The 17,030-nt window shown below is 48.1% G+C and overlaps 1 protein-coding gene across 1 annotated transcript; it reads left to right on the top strand.

Moving 5' to 3' along the window:
- Positions 1–4,598: 4,598 nt before the first annotated feature.
- LOC128724711 (ficolin-1-like) lies at positions 4,599–5,674 on the top strand. The gene is made up of 2 exons (XM_053818432.1): positions 4,599–5,380; positions 5,461–5,674. Exons 1-2 carry the CDS (start codon positions 4,599–4,601, stop codon positions 5,588–5,590), a joined length of 912 nt encoding a protein of 303 aa, XP_053674407.1. The 3' UTR covers positions 5,591–5,674.
- Positions 5,675–17,030: the final 11,356 nt, after the last annotated feature.

Below are 17,030 nucleotides of genomic sequence, written 5' to 3'. Positions count from 1 at the left end.
TGGCAGATATGATTGCTTTCTCGCTCTAATGTTATCAGCACATATCGTCGATCACTCTAGCACGTGATAATCTGCAACCCATCTTATTTACTTTCGATCTCATTGCTCTAAGCACACTATGAGATAGCCGTATCAATCTTGGTGGTCATAAGTTGTGAGATTTAAATAGAACTTATGTTGTTTTTCCGCTGAAAAGTATAATTATGAACGTAAAACAAAGAAGAAAACTGTATGCGAGTAATTTCTGTGATGGAATTCAATATTCTCGCTAGCTTTGAATGTTTGTTTTGTACGACACCAGATGATATTACACCGTGAAGAAATGCAGTGTCCTTTTGTCGTGCGCGTCAGTTCATAGTGCGGTTAGACCAATCACGTCGCTCGAGAACATTCATCGAGGAGGCTGCACGCTCCTGATACTATCGATGATCCTGCTTATATACTTACGCACCCACGTTCCATATGCCAAATGATAATTTTTAATTGCCTTCAAGTTATATTTTACCAGCAGTGCCAAATGTGCCTTCGCCACAGACGGTAACCATGCGCTTGAATATTCCGAAAATACATGAACATGTGCGTCAAGGAAGTAGTGCGCGCATGATCTTGCTTTTCTGCTCACGCGCCCACGATCCATACGCGAAATAATTAATTTTAATTGCAATCCAAAAAAATCATACCAGCAGTGCCAAATGTGCCTTCGTGCTGGACAGAGTGACTGCGTGCTTGGATATTTCGCAAATATCCCAAAAAAGTCCCCAAAAAGACCCCAAAAACGGCCCGATTTTGATGGATTCTGGCTTCGTTAGTACCGAGAGAGCATGCGTCAAGGAGGCTGCACCTAGCTGATACCTTGGGCAAGCGATCTCGATGGTCACTCCAGGGATGCTCTCGCTCCCACGCATTGCCAAATATGATTACTTTCTCGCTCTAATGTTATCGGCACATATCGTCGATCACTCTAGCACGTGATAATCTGCAACCCATCTTATTTACTTTCGATCTCATTGCTCTAAGCACACTATGAGATGGCCGTATCGATCTTGGTGGTCATAAGTTGTGAGATTTAAATAGAACTTATGTTGTTTTTCCGTTTAAAAGTATAATTATGAACGTAAAACAAAGAAGAAAACTGTATGCGAGTAATTTCTGTGATGGAATTCAATATTCTCGCTAGCTTTGAATACCTTTTTTGTACAACACCAGATGATATTACACCGTGAAGAAATGCAGTGTCCTTTTGTCGTGCGCGTCAGTTCATAGTGCGGTTAGACCAATCACGTCGCTCGAGAACATTCATCGAGGAGGCTGCACGCTCCTGATACTATCGATGATCCTGCTTATATACTTACGCACCCACGTTCCATATGCCAAATGATAATTTTTAATTGCCTTCAAGTTATATTTTACCAGCAGTGCCAAATGTGCCTTCGCCACAGACGGTAACCATGCGCTTGAATATTCCGAAAATACATGAACATGTGCGTCAAGGAAGTAGTGCGCGCATGATCTTGCTTTTCTGCTCACGCGCCCACGATCCATACGCGAAATAATTAATTTTAATTGCAATCCAAAAAAATCATACCAGCAGTGCCAAATGAGCCTCCGTGCTGGACAGAGTGACTGCGTGCTTGGATATTTCGCAAATATCCCAAAAAAGTCCCCAAAAAGACCTCAAAAACGGCCCGATTTTGATGGATTCTGGCTTCGTTAGTACCGAGAGAGCATGCGTCAAGGAGGCTGCACCTAACTGATACCTTGGGCAAGCGATCTCGATGGTCACTCCAGGGATGCTCTCTCTCCCACGCATTGGCAAATATGATTGCTTTCTCGCTCTAATGTTATCAGCACATATCGTCGATCACTCTAGCACGTGATAATCTGCAACCCATCTTATTTACTTTCGATCTCATTGCTCTAAGCACACTATGAGATAGCCGTATCGATCTTGGTGGTCATAAGTTGTGAGATTTAAATAGAACTTATGTTGTTTTTCCGTTTAAAAGTATAATTATGAACGTAAAACAAAGAAGAAAACTGTATGCGACTAATTTCTGTGATGGAATTCAATATTCTCGCTAGCTTTGAATGTTTGTTTTGTACGACACCAGATGATATTACACCGTGAAGAAATGCAGTGTCCTTTTGTCGTGCGCGTCAGTCCATAGTGCGGTTAGACCAATCACGTCGCTCGAGAACATCCATCGAGGAGGCTGCACGCTCCTTATACTATCGATGATCCTGCTTATGTGCTTACGCACCCACGTGCCATATGGAAAATAATCATTTTTAATTGCCTTCAAGTTATATTTTACCAGCAGTGCCAAATGAGCCTCCGTGCTGGACAGAGTGACTGCGCGCTTGGATATTTCGCAAATATCCCCAAAAAGTCCCAAAAAAGACCCCAAAAACGGCCCGATTTTGATGGATTCTGGCTTCGTTAGTACCGAGAGAGCATGCGTCAAGGAGGTAGTGCGCGCCTGATGCTACCGATGATATGGTTGTCCCGCTCCCACATCGATCTGTTGGTCTTCTTCCACACAATGATAAGCCGGTCTGCCGTGATACTTCCCTTGCATGCTTGGGTAAATAGGCTGATAAGGTAAATAGGCTGGTAAATAGCCATTGGGCTATTAGTAGTCAATTAACTGCCGCCAAAATAACTAATACTAACGAGAGCTACCAGTGCGACCGTAGTTCCGAACAGGTTACCTCTTTTGACCATGCGACCCTTTTACAAATCGCAACATTTTTAGCTCGATTCGGTTCGTTTTGCGGCCCCAATTTTGAGCGTTCGTTTCCGAGCGACGATTTAAAATCGACGACAGAAACTGTTCAAGCAAGGACTTTCATTGCGTTTTTACCTTTATTTAAGGAATGATCAATGCAAAATAGTTTCGATTTTATGAAAAAAGGATTCTAAAATATCATTTGTACTTATTCACTTACCTCTAGAGAATCCACCAAAATGATGATAAATTTCACAAATTATGACCACTAAACTAACGAAAAAGTATGTGCCCAAAATTACATCGATTCTATTTTACAACAGGTAAATCAGCATGTAAATTAATTACATAAAGTAATACACATATACACCCAGTGGCTGTTATCGCTCGTTATTTTTTCGTTGATAACATTTAGCTATAAACAGTGTACCGTCCCGCGGGGGCAGCAAACAGCCACAAGTGCAGTTGCAATTGCACCAGCCAGCAAACGCCGCCTGCTGGGAAAACGTACCGCACAATCAAACGTGTGCACTTGGTGCCCTCGCTGGGTGACATTTATTAGAGCCATCGTTTCCGGATGGCATAAATATTGCCACCCTTCGGGAGACCGGCAGCTGGTAGAGTGCTCGTGGGGATGGAAAGCCAGGACGACGAGGTGCATCGCATACAATTAGGTTGTGGTCGGTGATTCAATCAGCTTTCAATTAGTGCGCGGATGAGAGGCAGATAACAATTTCCAGCTGCGCCGAGATAGTACACACAATTAACGCACCGCACCGCCAGCTGGTGGTGCGAGGCGAAACGGTGCAACGAAAACGAAAAAAAAAGGATACGCGCTCATTTTAATGCGTGCCTTCACCCACCCACCCAACCGACCGGATAATAGTGCATAATGTCCGCGTTTGCGCTTCCCAACCCGGGAGAAAGCTTTTCCCGGGTGATAAATATTTCATTTGCATTAAACATGGTAATCGGGTGATGAATAAGGCATGAATAGTTCAAAAACCCTTGTAATTACTTTTAAGGTTTTACCACCCCACCCCAAGTGGGTGGAAGGGGAGGATTTGGGGATAACTTTGAAAGTTTTTAACCCCACCTATCCTTGCTAACACGCTCGTGCTCCCCGTCATTTGTTTGCCAAGAGCGCAATGGGTTTTAATTAAAGTTGGGAAAATTGATAAAAATTAATGCAGTAAATTCGCTCTTTGCTTTGCTGCGCTGTGTGCCCCTCTTCGCGAGATGCGGTTGTTCACAAATGGTGTTTCGCTCGAATGGGGTTTGCTCGCAACCCGGTTCGTCCTTGGCGTGATTCTTTCCTGCACCAAAGCGGAACCACGGTTCCACGCCGTAAGTTAGTTTTCGGAAAGTTTTCTCATTAAACTCGAATTATCGAATGGCCATTGCGGACTCGCCAACCGAATCAGCTCGCCCCTCGGGTGATGAGTGATCATGGTGTGTGAATCCACCGGAGCGTCGAAGAACTCCCTTGGTTGGCAGCAGCCTAAAAGAAAGGGCAACATACAGAATGCCACATGCATAATATGTAGGAGATTAGCAGAAACTACTAAGTTGCGAAAGAAGCTCGTGATAAGATTCAAATAATAGTTCGACAAAACATCTGTCGAGTAGCAATCAGCGAGTGGTAGAAAAAGGCTATGCTCATTTAATCTCACGTCAGCTGATAACCCTACTCGCTTGTTCTGTGTGTTTACTCTGGCATCAATTCCAGGGGAAAACCCCCCATTTTAATCGCTCGAAGAAATTGTTGATTGCTGCAATCTCGTCTCGTAGGCTCAGTGCTGAGCCTGCAAAGTCGTAGTGCTGAGGTCTGTGTCCGGTCCTACAGTGCAGTTTTCAGGCCGAAACACAATGCGCCCCACGGTGATCTTATTCGCGGTGTTGATCATACTCCAAACCACGATCGACTGTAACGTCTCTAATGGCTTCGGATACGAGATGCTCAGTGCACGGCTCGATTCCATCCAGGGTATGGAGTCCGACCTGGTCACTTCCATCAACGACACGCAACAGCAGCTATCAAAGCTGGTGAATATCCTGACCAGGCTTACCCAGCAGCAGAGTGTTTCGGCAGGACAGCAATCTGTATCGCTAATCCCGGGCCAGCCAACATCGATCGGATCGTCCTGCCGGGCACTAACGACGTCCCAGTCGGGAATGTACCGCATCGAACCGGACTTTCCGTTTAACGAACCGATGACGGTGCTGTGCAACCAGGAGTTTATGGGCGGAGGCTGGACCGTGATCCAGCGGCGTATGGACGGATCGGTGAACTTTATGCGCGATTGGGCGGACTACAAGCGCGGTTTCGGGACGCTTCACGGTGAGTTCTGGCTTGGACTGGACAAGATCCATCGCCTGACGAACGCGGCGCCTCATGAGCTGGCCGTGTTGCTGGAGGACTTCGATGGAGTGAAATCCAATGCACGGTATGACCGGTTCCGGATCGGTGCGGAAAGCGTCAAATATAATTTGCTGGAGCTGGGCAAATGTGGACCCTGTCCCGCAGGTGACTCAATGCGCATTCATCTGAACGAAAGCTTCTCCACGTACGATAACGATAACAGCAAGGCCTCGTTCAACTGTGCCGCACGGTTTAAGGGTGCCTGGTGGTTCTATAAATGCCATCGCAGGTATGTTCACACGGATTTGCCCCATGCCGAGTCACAATCTAATGCTCTTGTTTCTGTTTTTTTTTGTGGATCACTTCCAGTCACCTAAACGGAGAGTATCTGCGCGGGAAGCTAACGAAAGCTCAGGATTCGCTGGGTCTCATGTGGATAGACTTCCGCGGGGAAAAGTATTCGCTAAAGGCCACGACCATGATGATCCGGCCGATCTAGTGATTCGTTTGTATAGTTGTGCTGCTCCACGAACCAGTTAGCTGGAAATAAAACAAATCATTTGATTTCGGAAGTTCCACGTGAAACTGCACTAAAAGGGATGATCATCATCACTTCAGCCCGAACGAAACCGACGGCACTTACGAGCAACATCAAAGCCTTTCACTAACAGCGCATTCGGTGTTAATTTTCCACAACCCATCAAAACTTTTCGGGCTCTCGTTGGAAAGATTAATAAGCTCTAGTTCTTTCTCTCTCTCTCTCTCTCTCTCTCTCTCCCCGGGGTAGAAGATGCCACACCGTCGTCCCCGGGGGCGGTCTGGCGTTCTCGGTGAAACGTACCAAAGTTTGGAAGTGCGCCCCCTGAAGTTGACAACTCAAACCGCGCCGGTAGCACTGTTGGGATGAAGATTGATATCAACCACCCGTTGGGTGAAAATTGGAGCCAAACACAATGGCACAACTTCGCGAGGTTTCCCGTCAACGCCAACTGCGATGCCGCCATCGCTTGCATCTTGAGCACGTAGTGACGTACCTTGGGGGGCATCCTACCGAGCTTGTAATTATTTTGACAACCACCCCAATGCTCTATTTGAAGTTGCACAATCACCGTCTAGTTGCATCCGGCTTTTCAGCCCAGTCCTACCGGTGGATTAGTGGAAACAAGCAACAAAAAAACCCCACATCATCATCCATGCCATCAAAAAACCACACCGGAAAAGCCACACGGTCAAACGGGTGACCATATTTTCCATGGCCAACCTCGATCGGATGACAAGAAGCGAAAGCGGTGGTCACGATGGGCATATGGTTCACTTGGATTTTCCGGGTTTTATGGTCTCTCTCTTTCTCTCTCTCTCTCTTTATTTCTCTTGCTCTGCCACACGCTTTTCTGCTTTTTATTTCAATCATCTGCGGTAAAATATACTTCATCACGAACGGGGGTTGCAACACAAAAAGGTATAATCCCTTTGAAATGCGAAATGTGCCAACCGGTCGGGGGGGTCGCGAGTCGCAGAAGACCCATTCCATTGAGCCCCCGGAAAAAGGCCCCGGAAGGACGCAGTGGGCACACGAGGCGGGACCGTTGGTTTACTTTGGCTTTGACTGCATGCAAGGATTTCCGTGTGTTTTGTTGTCGCCGGTGCGGTTGTCCCGTGGTTCCCGGCGGCTTGCAGCTGCACGACGCTTCGTTGTTGTGGTGTAATGATCTGGAGTCACTTGAAGCCGGAACACGTAACAATGGCCACCGACAAAGGGCAGCATAATAGAGCGTAAAATCTTTTTGATGCCACCGTGGGTGTAAGGCGAGCGGAGCTTTTTTTCGCTATTGCTTTGTGTAGCAGCAGCTTGCGAGATCTAAAACCGTAATAAAAGGGGGCACACCGGATTTGTTTGTTATGGTGGGCAATGGTTTACGATGCGCTTTGGCTCGGTTGTGCCTTGGAACACCGGGCAGGATCTGCAGGACGACTTGCTCGTTACGACACTTCACTGCCGGCATGAGCCACATGTTTTAAACACGATCATCACATGTGCGTCGGACATGTGCGACCCGTGCGCATCTATCAATCGTGCAGGATGATGAATTATAATCTGCTTAGGACAGCTCCTCGGAATTCATTAAAATCTAAAAACACTCCCAACATGCTGCATCGTTCCATCCGCTTGACCATGCACTTTTTGTGCCAGTCCTTTGTTAAGCCAGTGCTTCTGTTTCACCTCGGTTATGTGCGTTCCGTCGCAAACTCCGTCACAGCTGGCTGTAAATTAATTCCCTCCCAGTTGATAGAGTATTATTGTTAAGCTTGGTCGACGCTACGGTGGACGCCCAGCTAAAAGGACACACCATAAAGGACGTGATAACGAAATTAAATGCACATCGCACGTCGGTGCAGGTGCTCGGGTGAGCGCTTTTTTTTTTTTGTTTATGGCCGCTGGCTTCCGCTCGCTTGATTAAGCGAATATTACCACAGCAATCTCGCATGTTCGCTGGCCAATTTCCACACCGAGTATTCTCGCACCCACCCACGCTATTCAAAGATGGATAGATAGGGGATCCCTTTTGGGAGCGTGCCGATTTTTTTGTTTGTCTCACTTTCCAAGCGAGCGAAACATCCGAAACGATATTTTCCACTTCATTCTTTGGTGCTCACCCACCGGCAGGAAAAATGCACTGTTTTCCTTGCATTGATGACGATAAAAAATACAAGGGAGAAGCAAAAAGGAGATGGCTTTCAAAACAAGCGTGGTCTAAGATTGTGATACCGTGTGCGAGTGCCGAGAGGACCCCGGGCTGACCCCGGTTGCTGGGGCATTTAAAAACCGGGCAGCATTTTCTCTCCTTGCTTCGCCATTTACACGTGTCTTGGTCGTTAAATTTTGTTTCCACGCTGGCGTTTTTCGCATTTTTTCGTTTTTTGATTCGGTTCACATTCCATGCAGCCCTCCACCCCCCGGGAGGAAAAGCCACACGAGAAATGAAAAGGTTAATGGTGTTACTGTTACCTCATGCCGTGGGCCATCAGCAGCAGCAGCAGCAGTAGCTGCAGCTCCATGTTGTGGTTATGTGCATCGGGTTGCGTTGAATTTTACAACGGCTCCCTCGACGGTACATGGGAAGGACTCTGGTGCGGTGGTTACAAGTACCAGCCAATGTTTATCTTTCGCCAACCCGCCTCTCTTTGGTGCTATTTCAATGTCATCAATTTGGACAAAATGATGGCTTATTGTTTGTGCAACTAGAACCGGTACGGCATAAATGAAAATACATGAAAACGGGCTTAAATTTCCAGGAGAAAAGTAGCACCTGCTAAACATTAAAGCCTGATTTTTCAAATACGATCGCATTTCCCCCGGAAAGAAAAAATTTCTGCACAATCTCACCGTCATTGCGACGCTAATGCACCACTCAAACTATTTGCTAAAACCACTGGAAGCTTCTTTTTCTTTGCATTTTTGTTATGAGAGTAATGCATGCACAACATCATTAAAACCGTAGCTGCAGAACCGGCGGACCCGCAAGAAGTTTTTCTCCAACTCATGGGTTCCGTTTCCCGACTGAACCCGTTCAACAAAATGAGCAGTACGGCTCGTGGGTGCTCGGGCAAAAGTTTCTTCACGCGTAGCACGAATAATCTGCGTTAAACGCTTGGAAACGTTGCCCGACAAACAGCAGGTTGCCTTCGTTGAGCACGTTGCAACCGCTGGCCGGAGTTTCATTCGGGTGAAAGTTGCTTTCCTACGCTCAGCCCAAAAGTTTGGGGAACCATTTTTGATGAGATTTTTATTGCATTACAGCCAACGTAAGCGCATAGAGGACGAGACCTGTGCGGGTGATGGTTTATAGTACGCGTTATGGCAAGGGATGCTTTTGAGAGGGATGTGAAAATACCGAAAGCGTGCACGTTCATTTGATGCGCATTTGTCGCACGGATCTAATCCCCGTTTGTTGGGGGGGAGTAAATGCAAAAACTGGATACGCCCGGATGCGCAGGTGATACAAAGCCAATCATCAAGCGCATTGGAATTCATCCCACCCCTCGTGGGTAGGGTGTTATGTTAGTATGCGCTTAGCGCACCATCATTAACATTCAAACCATAAAAACCGGAAAGTCGGCTTGATAAATATTAATTAATTTGAAGCGAGGATACAGTGGACATCCATAGAAAAAAAAGGACATCTGTCGCTGCGTTGCCCCCGTTTGCGAGGAACTGAATTGTTTTTCGTTTATGTATCTGCGTTTGGGTTTGGGTGTTTCAGTCGGTTCCTTTCCCTGTTGCTGTGCCTCACGCACAGCCGCTTTTACGAGCTCAGCATCGCAACGAAGCACCGTACTTTTAGAGCGTTTTAGAGCGGAAAGACACCAGCTTTCGCCAACAGCCGGCCCTGTGGAGTGGGCCAATTTGTGCTGTCAGAAATTTATTTAATTTCGTTTTATCTCCCTTTACCGCCACGTGGCCATCCCATCCCTTCGGGTGGGGCCATTCTCATTGCGCCAGCCGGTGGTCACCCATGCTCAGTTGGTGGCACTAAAGCCAGGGGTCGATAGACAGTGCGATTGGAAAAGCTAGTGCTAGGAAAAACAAACGCTAGCACGTGGCTAGGATGGCACACGGCGTGGGCAAAGCAAACGTGGACACGCGTTTTGCCGCGCATCGAGGTGGTTGGAGCGTAAAAATGTGAAGCCCGAAGGTGAACATGTTGCGTAAATGACTTTTTTGTGTGTGGCGAAAACATTTTATGGTAAAATGGCGACAAAATAACGTGCTCAATTCAAAACGTTTTGGTTGTATCGGTGGAAATGCGAGTGATACAAATTTTTTTTGACCTTCCACAAGTGAATGCAATTAAATAACATGGATTTTGGGCAGCCAGGCGAATGCTTTGCTGAGCTTATTTTGTGACTTGATTCGTTTTTTTTTGTTTTAGTTTTTGGACAACCTGCATCTGACCGTACGGCGATGTCGTCTAGTTGAACTAAAAAAAAGCTATTTTTTGCTGTTCAATCGCAAGAAAAAATAATTAAAAACCATTTACGGTTCGTTGATTCGTTCGTAGAAATTGATTTCGCAGATTCCCTTTTAACAAATACGTTATTTAGCACGGATGTGTTCCGCATCCGCGGCCGTGAAGCGTTTGAGGTTGAGCGCGCAATAATTTGGCACATTTTGCATCTGACAAAACAAAGCACAAGAGAAAGAATTTCTGTGAGCGTGAGGGGAAAGCGAACCGGGAAAGTTTTCGGATCAAGAAGAAAGAAATAGAAGTCACAACAGCCTATTTCTCTGCGACTATCCGGGTTCCTGCGGGCGGGAAAGCTTTATCCCAACTTATTCAATTATCACAACTTCCACCCCTGGGGGAACACGAGAGCGAGAGAGAGATAGACAAAAAAACAGGGGACTGTAAAATTGAATCAAGTTAGGCAGGATTATGGCTCAAAAAACAAATGTTTGCAACGGGCTAGGACAGTACACAAAAAAAAACCCTCAAATAGCAATGCTAAATTCCATCGCACGGTCATAAAAAGGAAAGAAAGAAAGAGAAAGCAGACAGTGCTACATTTGGACAGGGCTAGTAAAATGGCAAGCTATCGGGCTGTAAATCGACCGGCACCGCTAGTCGAACGCTAGTTCTTGGAATCCGAACCGTGCCCGGTCAGGAATAAGCCGCCATCGATCTTACTCACTTGACCGTGGAGGAAAGTTTATCCATCGAACAGCGGGAATTGTGGCAGGGGTTGGCAAGAAGTTAAAAGTGGTAATCGATATATATATTCCATTGGCCAGAAACTTCACCGGTTGATCCGGAAGCTGGAAACGGTGGAAAACCCCCGTACGAGCGTATGTGTTTTTGTGTGGCGCAGTTTCCGTGATCCGCCGCAGGTGGCCAGCACCGGTGGGCTTGGAAGTTGCCTCCGTAAGTTGCCTGGTGGCGTGGTGAAACCCAACGCGGAATGTTTATTTATCGCAGGCGTATTTATTTGCGCAAGCTTTCCAACCCAACGGACGGTGAAGGCGTTTTGCGCAAGCAAACAATCGGAAACCGTTAGCTGTTATGGGAGTTTGAAAAAGGGCGTGCGTAGTTTGGAAAGATGTTCGTCGATGGTACCCTTCCGTGCCGGGCTCCGGGTCTTAATTAATCGTGTATTTCGAAGTGCGCTCGTTTCAACAAATCATAAGAACGCTTCCTTTTAATACCCACGTACAAACGAGAAAGCGACTGGGGGAAAAGCCACCGGAATTGCGCTTTTTGCGTATTGACAATAACAGTTAAAGCGGCTTGCCTTGGGAGCGAGATTGGCGATAAAAGGCGACCAAACATCCGGACGCCATAAAAAGATAAGAGCCGCCGAACACCCGCCAAAACAGGGTACTGTAATTGTGAGTGCGATTTACGAGTACGGCGAAATGCTGTTTTCTGTCGTTTGGCTTTGTGATCCCGAAAATGGAATTAAACTGCGCTTTGTCTACCCAGCCAGCATAATCGCGCCCAACCACTCGTTAACGACTGATAGTGGTCCTTTTTTGCGAGCTTATCTTTTCACTGAAACGCGACTCCGAGCTTGAATTTTGAAAGGATTTTTATGCTGTCGTTGTTTTTTTTTCGAGCACCACGACGGAATGAAACATGACCGATTGGTGCCGCGTAATAGGAGCTCATTTCCAGCTGCTGTGCTGATTTTGCTACGGGTTTCCACTTAGCGGTTAGCGCTCGTCCTCAACCACAGGCGCTACTTTAAACGCAATGGTCGGCCATTTCCCCGGCCATTGATTGACAGCTTTTCACGGGATTGATTAAATCAACCCATCGTGTTACGGAATGTGATTGATGATATCGCGGCTGATTGACGTTTCACTCGGGAAAACCTATCAGAAACAGTCGTGATAGGCGTGAAACCGATCCTAGCTGAAAGCATTTGCCGGAAGGAGGATTTTCGCTTGGTAATAAAATTAACAAGCAAATAAATTTGCATAAAGCGAAATATGAATGGCTGGCGGATAATTGACGCAAGGTTTTTTTTCCCCCGTGCCACATTTAGGAGCTCACCCGCAACCGAGCACGTAGCATTAGGATGAGTTAAAGTTATTCATTAAATAAAAATGGCACAAGCGTGACCAACTGGCGAAACGAAGCGGGCACTATAAACTTCCACTAGCTCCTGGCCATCTGCGATGGTGGCGTCTCGTCCCATTCAAAATGCACCCAAATGGTCGGACGGACGGATGGGAACCGCTTTCCCGTGCAATTTACCACCTAAGCTTTCACACTCTCCTGAAGTGCTGAAGTTTGCCTAGCCACCGGCCGGTATCGCTTCGTAAATTAAACACCACCGTACCCGCGGCCCAATCGTGCCGGTGCACGTTAATTAAAATGCTTCCCCAAGCGCCACCAAGCCAGCGTTTATTAGCAAGGTGCGTGGCCAGTCGACTGTGCAGCGGCACCAGGACTAATAAAAACGAGTTGCCCCTGGAAAGGCGCAATCCCCAGGCGTGTTATCAGTGGCGTCTTACAGCCAGTCAGGCCTGCTGGCGTTTGCTCAGCCGCACAGCCACGCTCTGATTTGTCATCGTCTTGGCCAACGCGCCGGTAGGATAATAATCATCATCGTCGGAGCGCCATCGCGCGAATTATGCACGGTTTTGTGGGGCCCTCCCATGACCTCCGGGTGGTGGCGAGCTTACGCCCGTTAGCGCAATCAGCATCGTTCGCCCGGGAATGACTAACGAGATGAGCTTGGTTCCCGGGATCCCGCGCCACAGAATCCTGCTCGGTGTTATTTTTTTTTGCTCTCCACAAAAACGTTTCATCTCCAAGTCTCCCCCCCCGGGAGTGATTAATATTCATGCAAATGTACACACGGCAAAACCGCGAGCAAATTAAAGTGCGTTCGAGCGCGCTCGTTGCGTAGTCACTTCGTTCGATAGCCTAAATTTCGGGGCCCCAGCTGCACAAAGTAGGCGCCCTCGTGCCTTTATGAGGCTGTAAAATTATCCGCACTTCGTAAAATGATCCCAGCGCGATCGACGGGCGATATTATGATCGGGGTAACGGGTTTAAGGCGGAGAGCTGTTGAATTTTTTATCCCCTTCAATCGACAATTTATAACTTGCAAAGTTACACCGCACCTGCAACATCGAAGGGTTCGCTTAAAATATAAGAAAAAATTGTCCTCCCCCCATTCAAAAAGCTTTCAGCTGCAACTTTTTCAACACCCCCTTTTTCCCAAGAAGTCCCGTCGGATGTCACTGGCCCCGAGTCCGTCGTTCGCTTGGTTCTCTTTGTTCCGATGCGGTGTGCGGTTTTGTCAGCAGAAACAAATGCAATTAATTTTCATCCAAATCTTAATGCACTCGAAGCACGGGCGCACCACAAAGCACGCCGGTTCCAGCTGGCTCCGGAGGACACCCGGGCTAAGGATGCCCGGGAAAGCGGACGATGGAGGGCCGCTGTTCATTAAACAGCAAACTTGTGCGCTTTCGAGACGTAACTGGATTAATCTGACGGAGGGCCACCTTCGTCCTCGGGAATCGTTTGTAGCAGCAGGCGCTCGCAGGACGAATAAGAACATGTTTTTCTCATCACTCATGTGGAACGTTCGAGCGCGCGCGCGTGTGTGTGTGTGTTTAATATGTTCTGTAGGGGAGCAAAAAAAACTCGACTCGATAAACCCACCGCTTCGGGGGTGTTTTTTTCTTTCTTTCTTTTCTATTTTTTTTCATCCCTAAACATCGTCCGCATGTGAACGCGTGTGCGCACACGTGGGGCAAAAAAAAGGGGAGCGGAGCGAAAAAAAGCTGACGAAAGGACAATGAGAAGATGAAATTCAACTACCGGTGCGATGTGCTTCATTTACTTACCGGATGGGATCTTCTCCCGACCAGCCACCGGCGGGCGATATCTTGCTGCGATATGTATTTGTGAACGCACCACATCAATATGGCTTACCGGGACTGAAACGCAGCGTCCTGGAGACCGTGACAGCTGCGACCCTGGTGGATGCGAGCGGAAGCAGCAGATTGTGTCCCTTAACGTTCTTGGCGTACTGGCGTTCTGCCACCGGGAAGAAACAAGCGCGAGCACCCGTTTATCTTTCTCCTGGTGGGGTTACTCGGTGCTTTGGCCCGTGGAAAATTCACCGAAACACGGCCGATGCTGGAGGAGTCCAAAGCGCGATTCCCCCAATTGACGCCCTCGGGTGCGAGCCTAACTGTGGGCCGATTTTATCAGCGGCTTATGCGTCAATGGTTTTTCGCGCGTCACGTTACGGGGAATGTTGAGGTGCCCGAAATTGAGGCTTTCCTTCCACCGGGTGGGGGTTAGCGAACAAACACAACCAGCAGCGTGCTTTCGCGAGGTCCTGTTCCCCGGGCGTGACACGTTTGTTTTCCTTTTGCGTTGTTTCCGCGCGCCGAAAGCGCCAACGGTATGAAAGTGGAAAATTGCCTATCCTTTGCCGCGAACCGCCAGGAGGCCGCTTTATTCGGTCGGTTTATTCCCCCACCCGAGCTCCGGGGTGATGATTCTGAAGGAGAGAGTGAGAGAAAGAGAGAGTGAGAGTAAAGAAAAACTCCTCCCTTGGGCAGTTTCTTCCGTGCGGCGCGGTTGAGGGAAATTGTAACAATAAATATCCTTCAGCGAGCTTCGGCGTCGCAGCGTTTTTACTTCATCAAGCTCGGCGAGAGGATTTTTCCAGCCCGTCTGGTTCGCTTACACGCCCCCTTTGCCCCTAATTCCGGCTTCTCCCGGTAGGTGAATTAGCATATTTTATCTTGGCCGCGCGTGGGTGACTCGCGCCACGAGCGAACGTAATAATAAACCACCGAAACGCGGCTCGAACCGTACGCAAGTGCCCTTCGCGGATTGGTTGGCAATTTACTGTTAATGGGGGAAAGGGCCGAGGACGTGTGATGGATGGTGAAGAGCTTCGGCATCCTGCGGCCAAATCCACCCCACACGGTCCTGCCAATCGTTGGATCCGAGGTCACGCCAGCTAGGGTGGATAAATTTCGGCCATTGACGGTGGGGCCGCTTACAAATTGAAATTGTAACGGGAAGAATTTTTGGCAGCTCGCACCTTTTGTTCCGTGGGCGCTTGAATGGAGCCACATTCCGCCGGTGTGAGCGAGAAATTCCGATCCCGCCGGGAAATGTCAATTTACATGGCTTATGGAAGCCGTGCGCGGCTTTTAAAAAATAAACCCATCCCAGGTGTGCCAGAAATGTGGCGTTAATGAGCCAGAAAAGGCTGGTAACGTTGAACGCATGTTTGCGAGGAGGTTTTTTGGTTGTTATCAGAGAGCTTTAGCTGATAAGAAAGCAAAACACGCATGTATGCGTTACACAAAAGCGCGATTGGAACGAAACTAAGTCCCGCTTAAAGCTTGCTCCCGGAAAACGTTTGAAGTTATCGACGCCAGCCAAGGAAAAAAGGGGCCACCTTTTCAAGCAGCCTTCACAGCATACAAATATATGTGTATTAAAACATGCTCAAGAACCGACCCGGCTGCTTTTACGGCCACGGTTCCATTACACGCTGTACTCGAGACGTTCTCACACCCGGCGAGTGTAGAATCCATCACACCTACGTACGCAAAACATTGTCCGCCTTCGCGCACCGTTCGTGATCGTTGACGTCAAGCGTCATTCTCTCGATAGTATCGAAGTGAAAGCGGTTTCCTTTCAACCCCCGTTGGTGCTGGGTTGCGGGAAAATTCCCCCAGCACCATTAAACGCGCACCATAAAGGAGCGGAAAGGTTTGGAAAAAAAAGAAGCGAAGCTTTCCAGCTCACAGCAAAGTAATACCGACCTGACCGGGGACCGGGTTCGAGTGCACTTTCTAAAGGATTCGTTCCGTCTGTCCCATGAATGGTTAAAGAGCCATCGGCCGAGGGCAACAGGATATTCGTAACCGGCCTTATGTAACCGGGATGCGATTCAGGTGGTGGGTTTTGCCACGGCCATGGGGATCGATCCGAAATCCGCCTCAAACGGGAGCGACGGAAATGTGCGAAAATGTCACACTTCCATTCCGATTCCGCTTCGATTTCCGACGGGAAAGGGATTGAGGGAGCGCGTGGGGGGATCTCGATTGATTTCTAGGCCGCTTTTAGTACCGCTTTTTGCCAGTACAACCCTCACGCCCGTGGTTTGGCCTGTCGGTATGTAAATATAAACCTCAAGCATAACTCACGTGAAACGAACTGGGCGAATAAAGGGACTTGGGTGGGGGTCCTCAACAAAACTCCACGAATAGAGGAAGAGAGAGAGAAAATGTGGGCTCGGAGAACAAAACGACCGAATCGAACCAACATCCGTGCCAGGTTACTTTTCTTCTACTTCTTTCACGTTGGCTCACACTTCCTGTTCCCGGTACCCGAACTGCTTTTAACACTTCCTATCCTGTGGGATTGGGAATTCAATTTGAGGTCGAGTTCGCACAACACTCGTCTAAGTCACGCAGCGTGCCAGTACCTTTCGGTTGCCTGCAGCAAAAAAAAACGCCACACACCACCCCCACTTTCGGTACGCTTCGTTAGTTAGCCAAGCGGGAAGGGAGACACTTTTTGGCTTTGAAAAATGACAACAAACCCGAACATTGTCCCCGGGGACTTGGTGGGTTTGGGGGCTCCTCAGCAGCAGCGGGCTAAACTGAATTAACTCCAAATTTATTCCTGATTGTGAAAGTTTGTCCTTCCCCCTTCCCCCGACTACGGGTGGCTTGATTTCACTCATTCGTTCGTTCGTTCGTTCATTCGATCGTCGGGAGGCGGGTCACATGCAAAAAACCTGAGTGCTAAAAAGCTCAAGGACGTGTGCGTGCCAGATGGGTAAGTTTAAGATTTTCCACATCCACACACCTTTTATGGGGTACATTCCGTGCGGGAGTTACGAGAGACCGGAAACTAAATGGCCCCTTTTTCCAGCGCTGCACG

Source organism: Anopheles nili, chromosome 3, assembly GCF_943737925.1.
Source record: "Anopheles nili chromosome 3, idAnoNiliSN_F5_01, whole genome shotgun sequence".
NCBI lineage: Eukaryota > Metazoa > Arthropoda > Insecta > Diptera > Culicidae > Anopheles > Anopheles nili.
Note: the sequence above shows the minus strand (reverse complement) of the source record. Positions and strands in the feature narration are given on the sequence as shown.

Coding starts and splice junctions, on each gene's coding strand:
- LOC128724711 (XM_053818432.1), top strand. CDS start 4,599: ATGCGCCCCACGGTGATCTTATTCGCGGTGTTGATCATACTCCAAACC. Junction 5,381..5,460: donor TTCTATAAATGCCATCGCAG/GTATGTTCACAC, acceptor GATCACTTCCAG/TCACCTAAACGGAGAGTATC.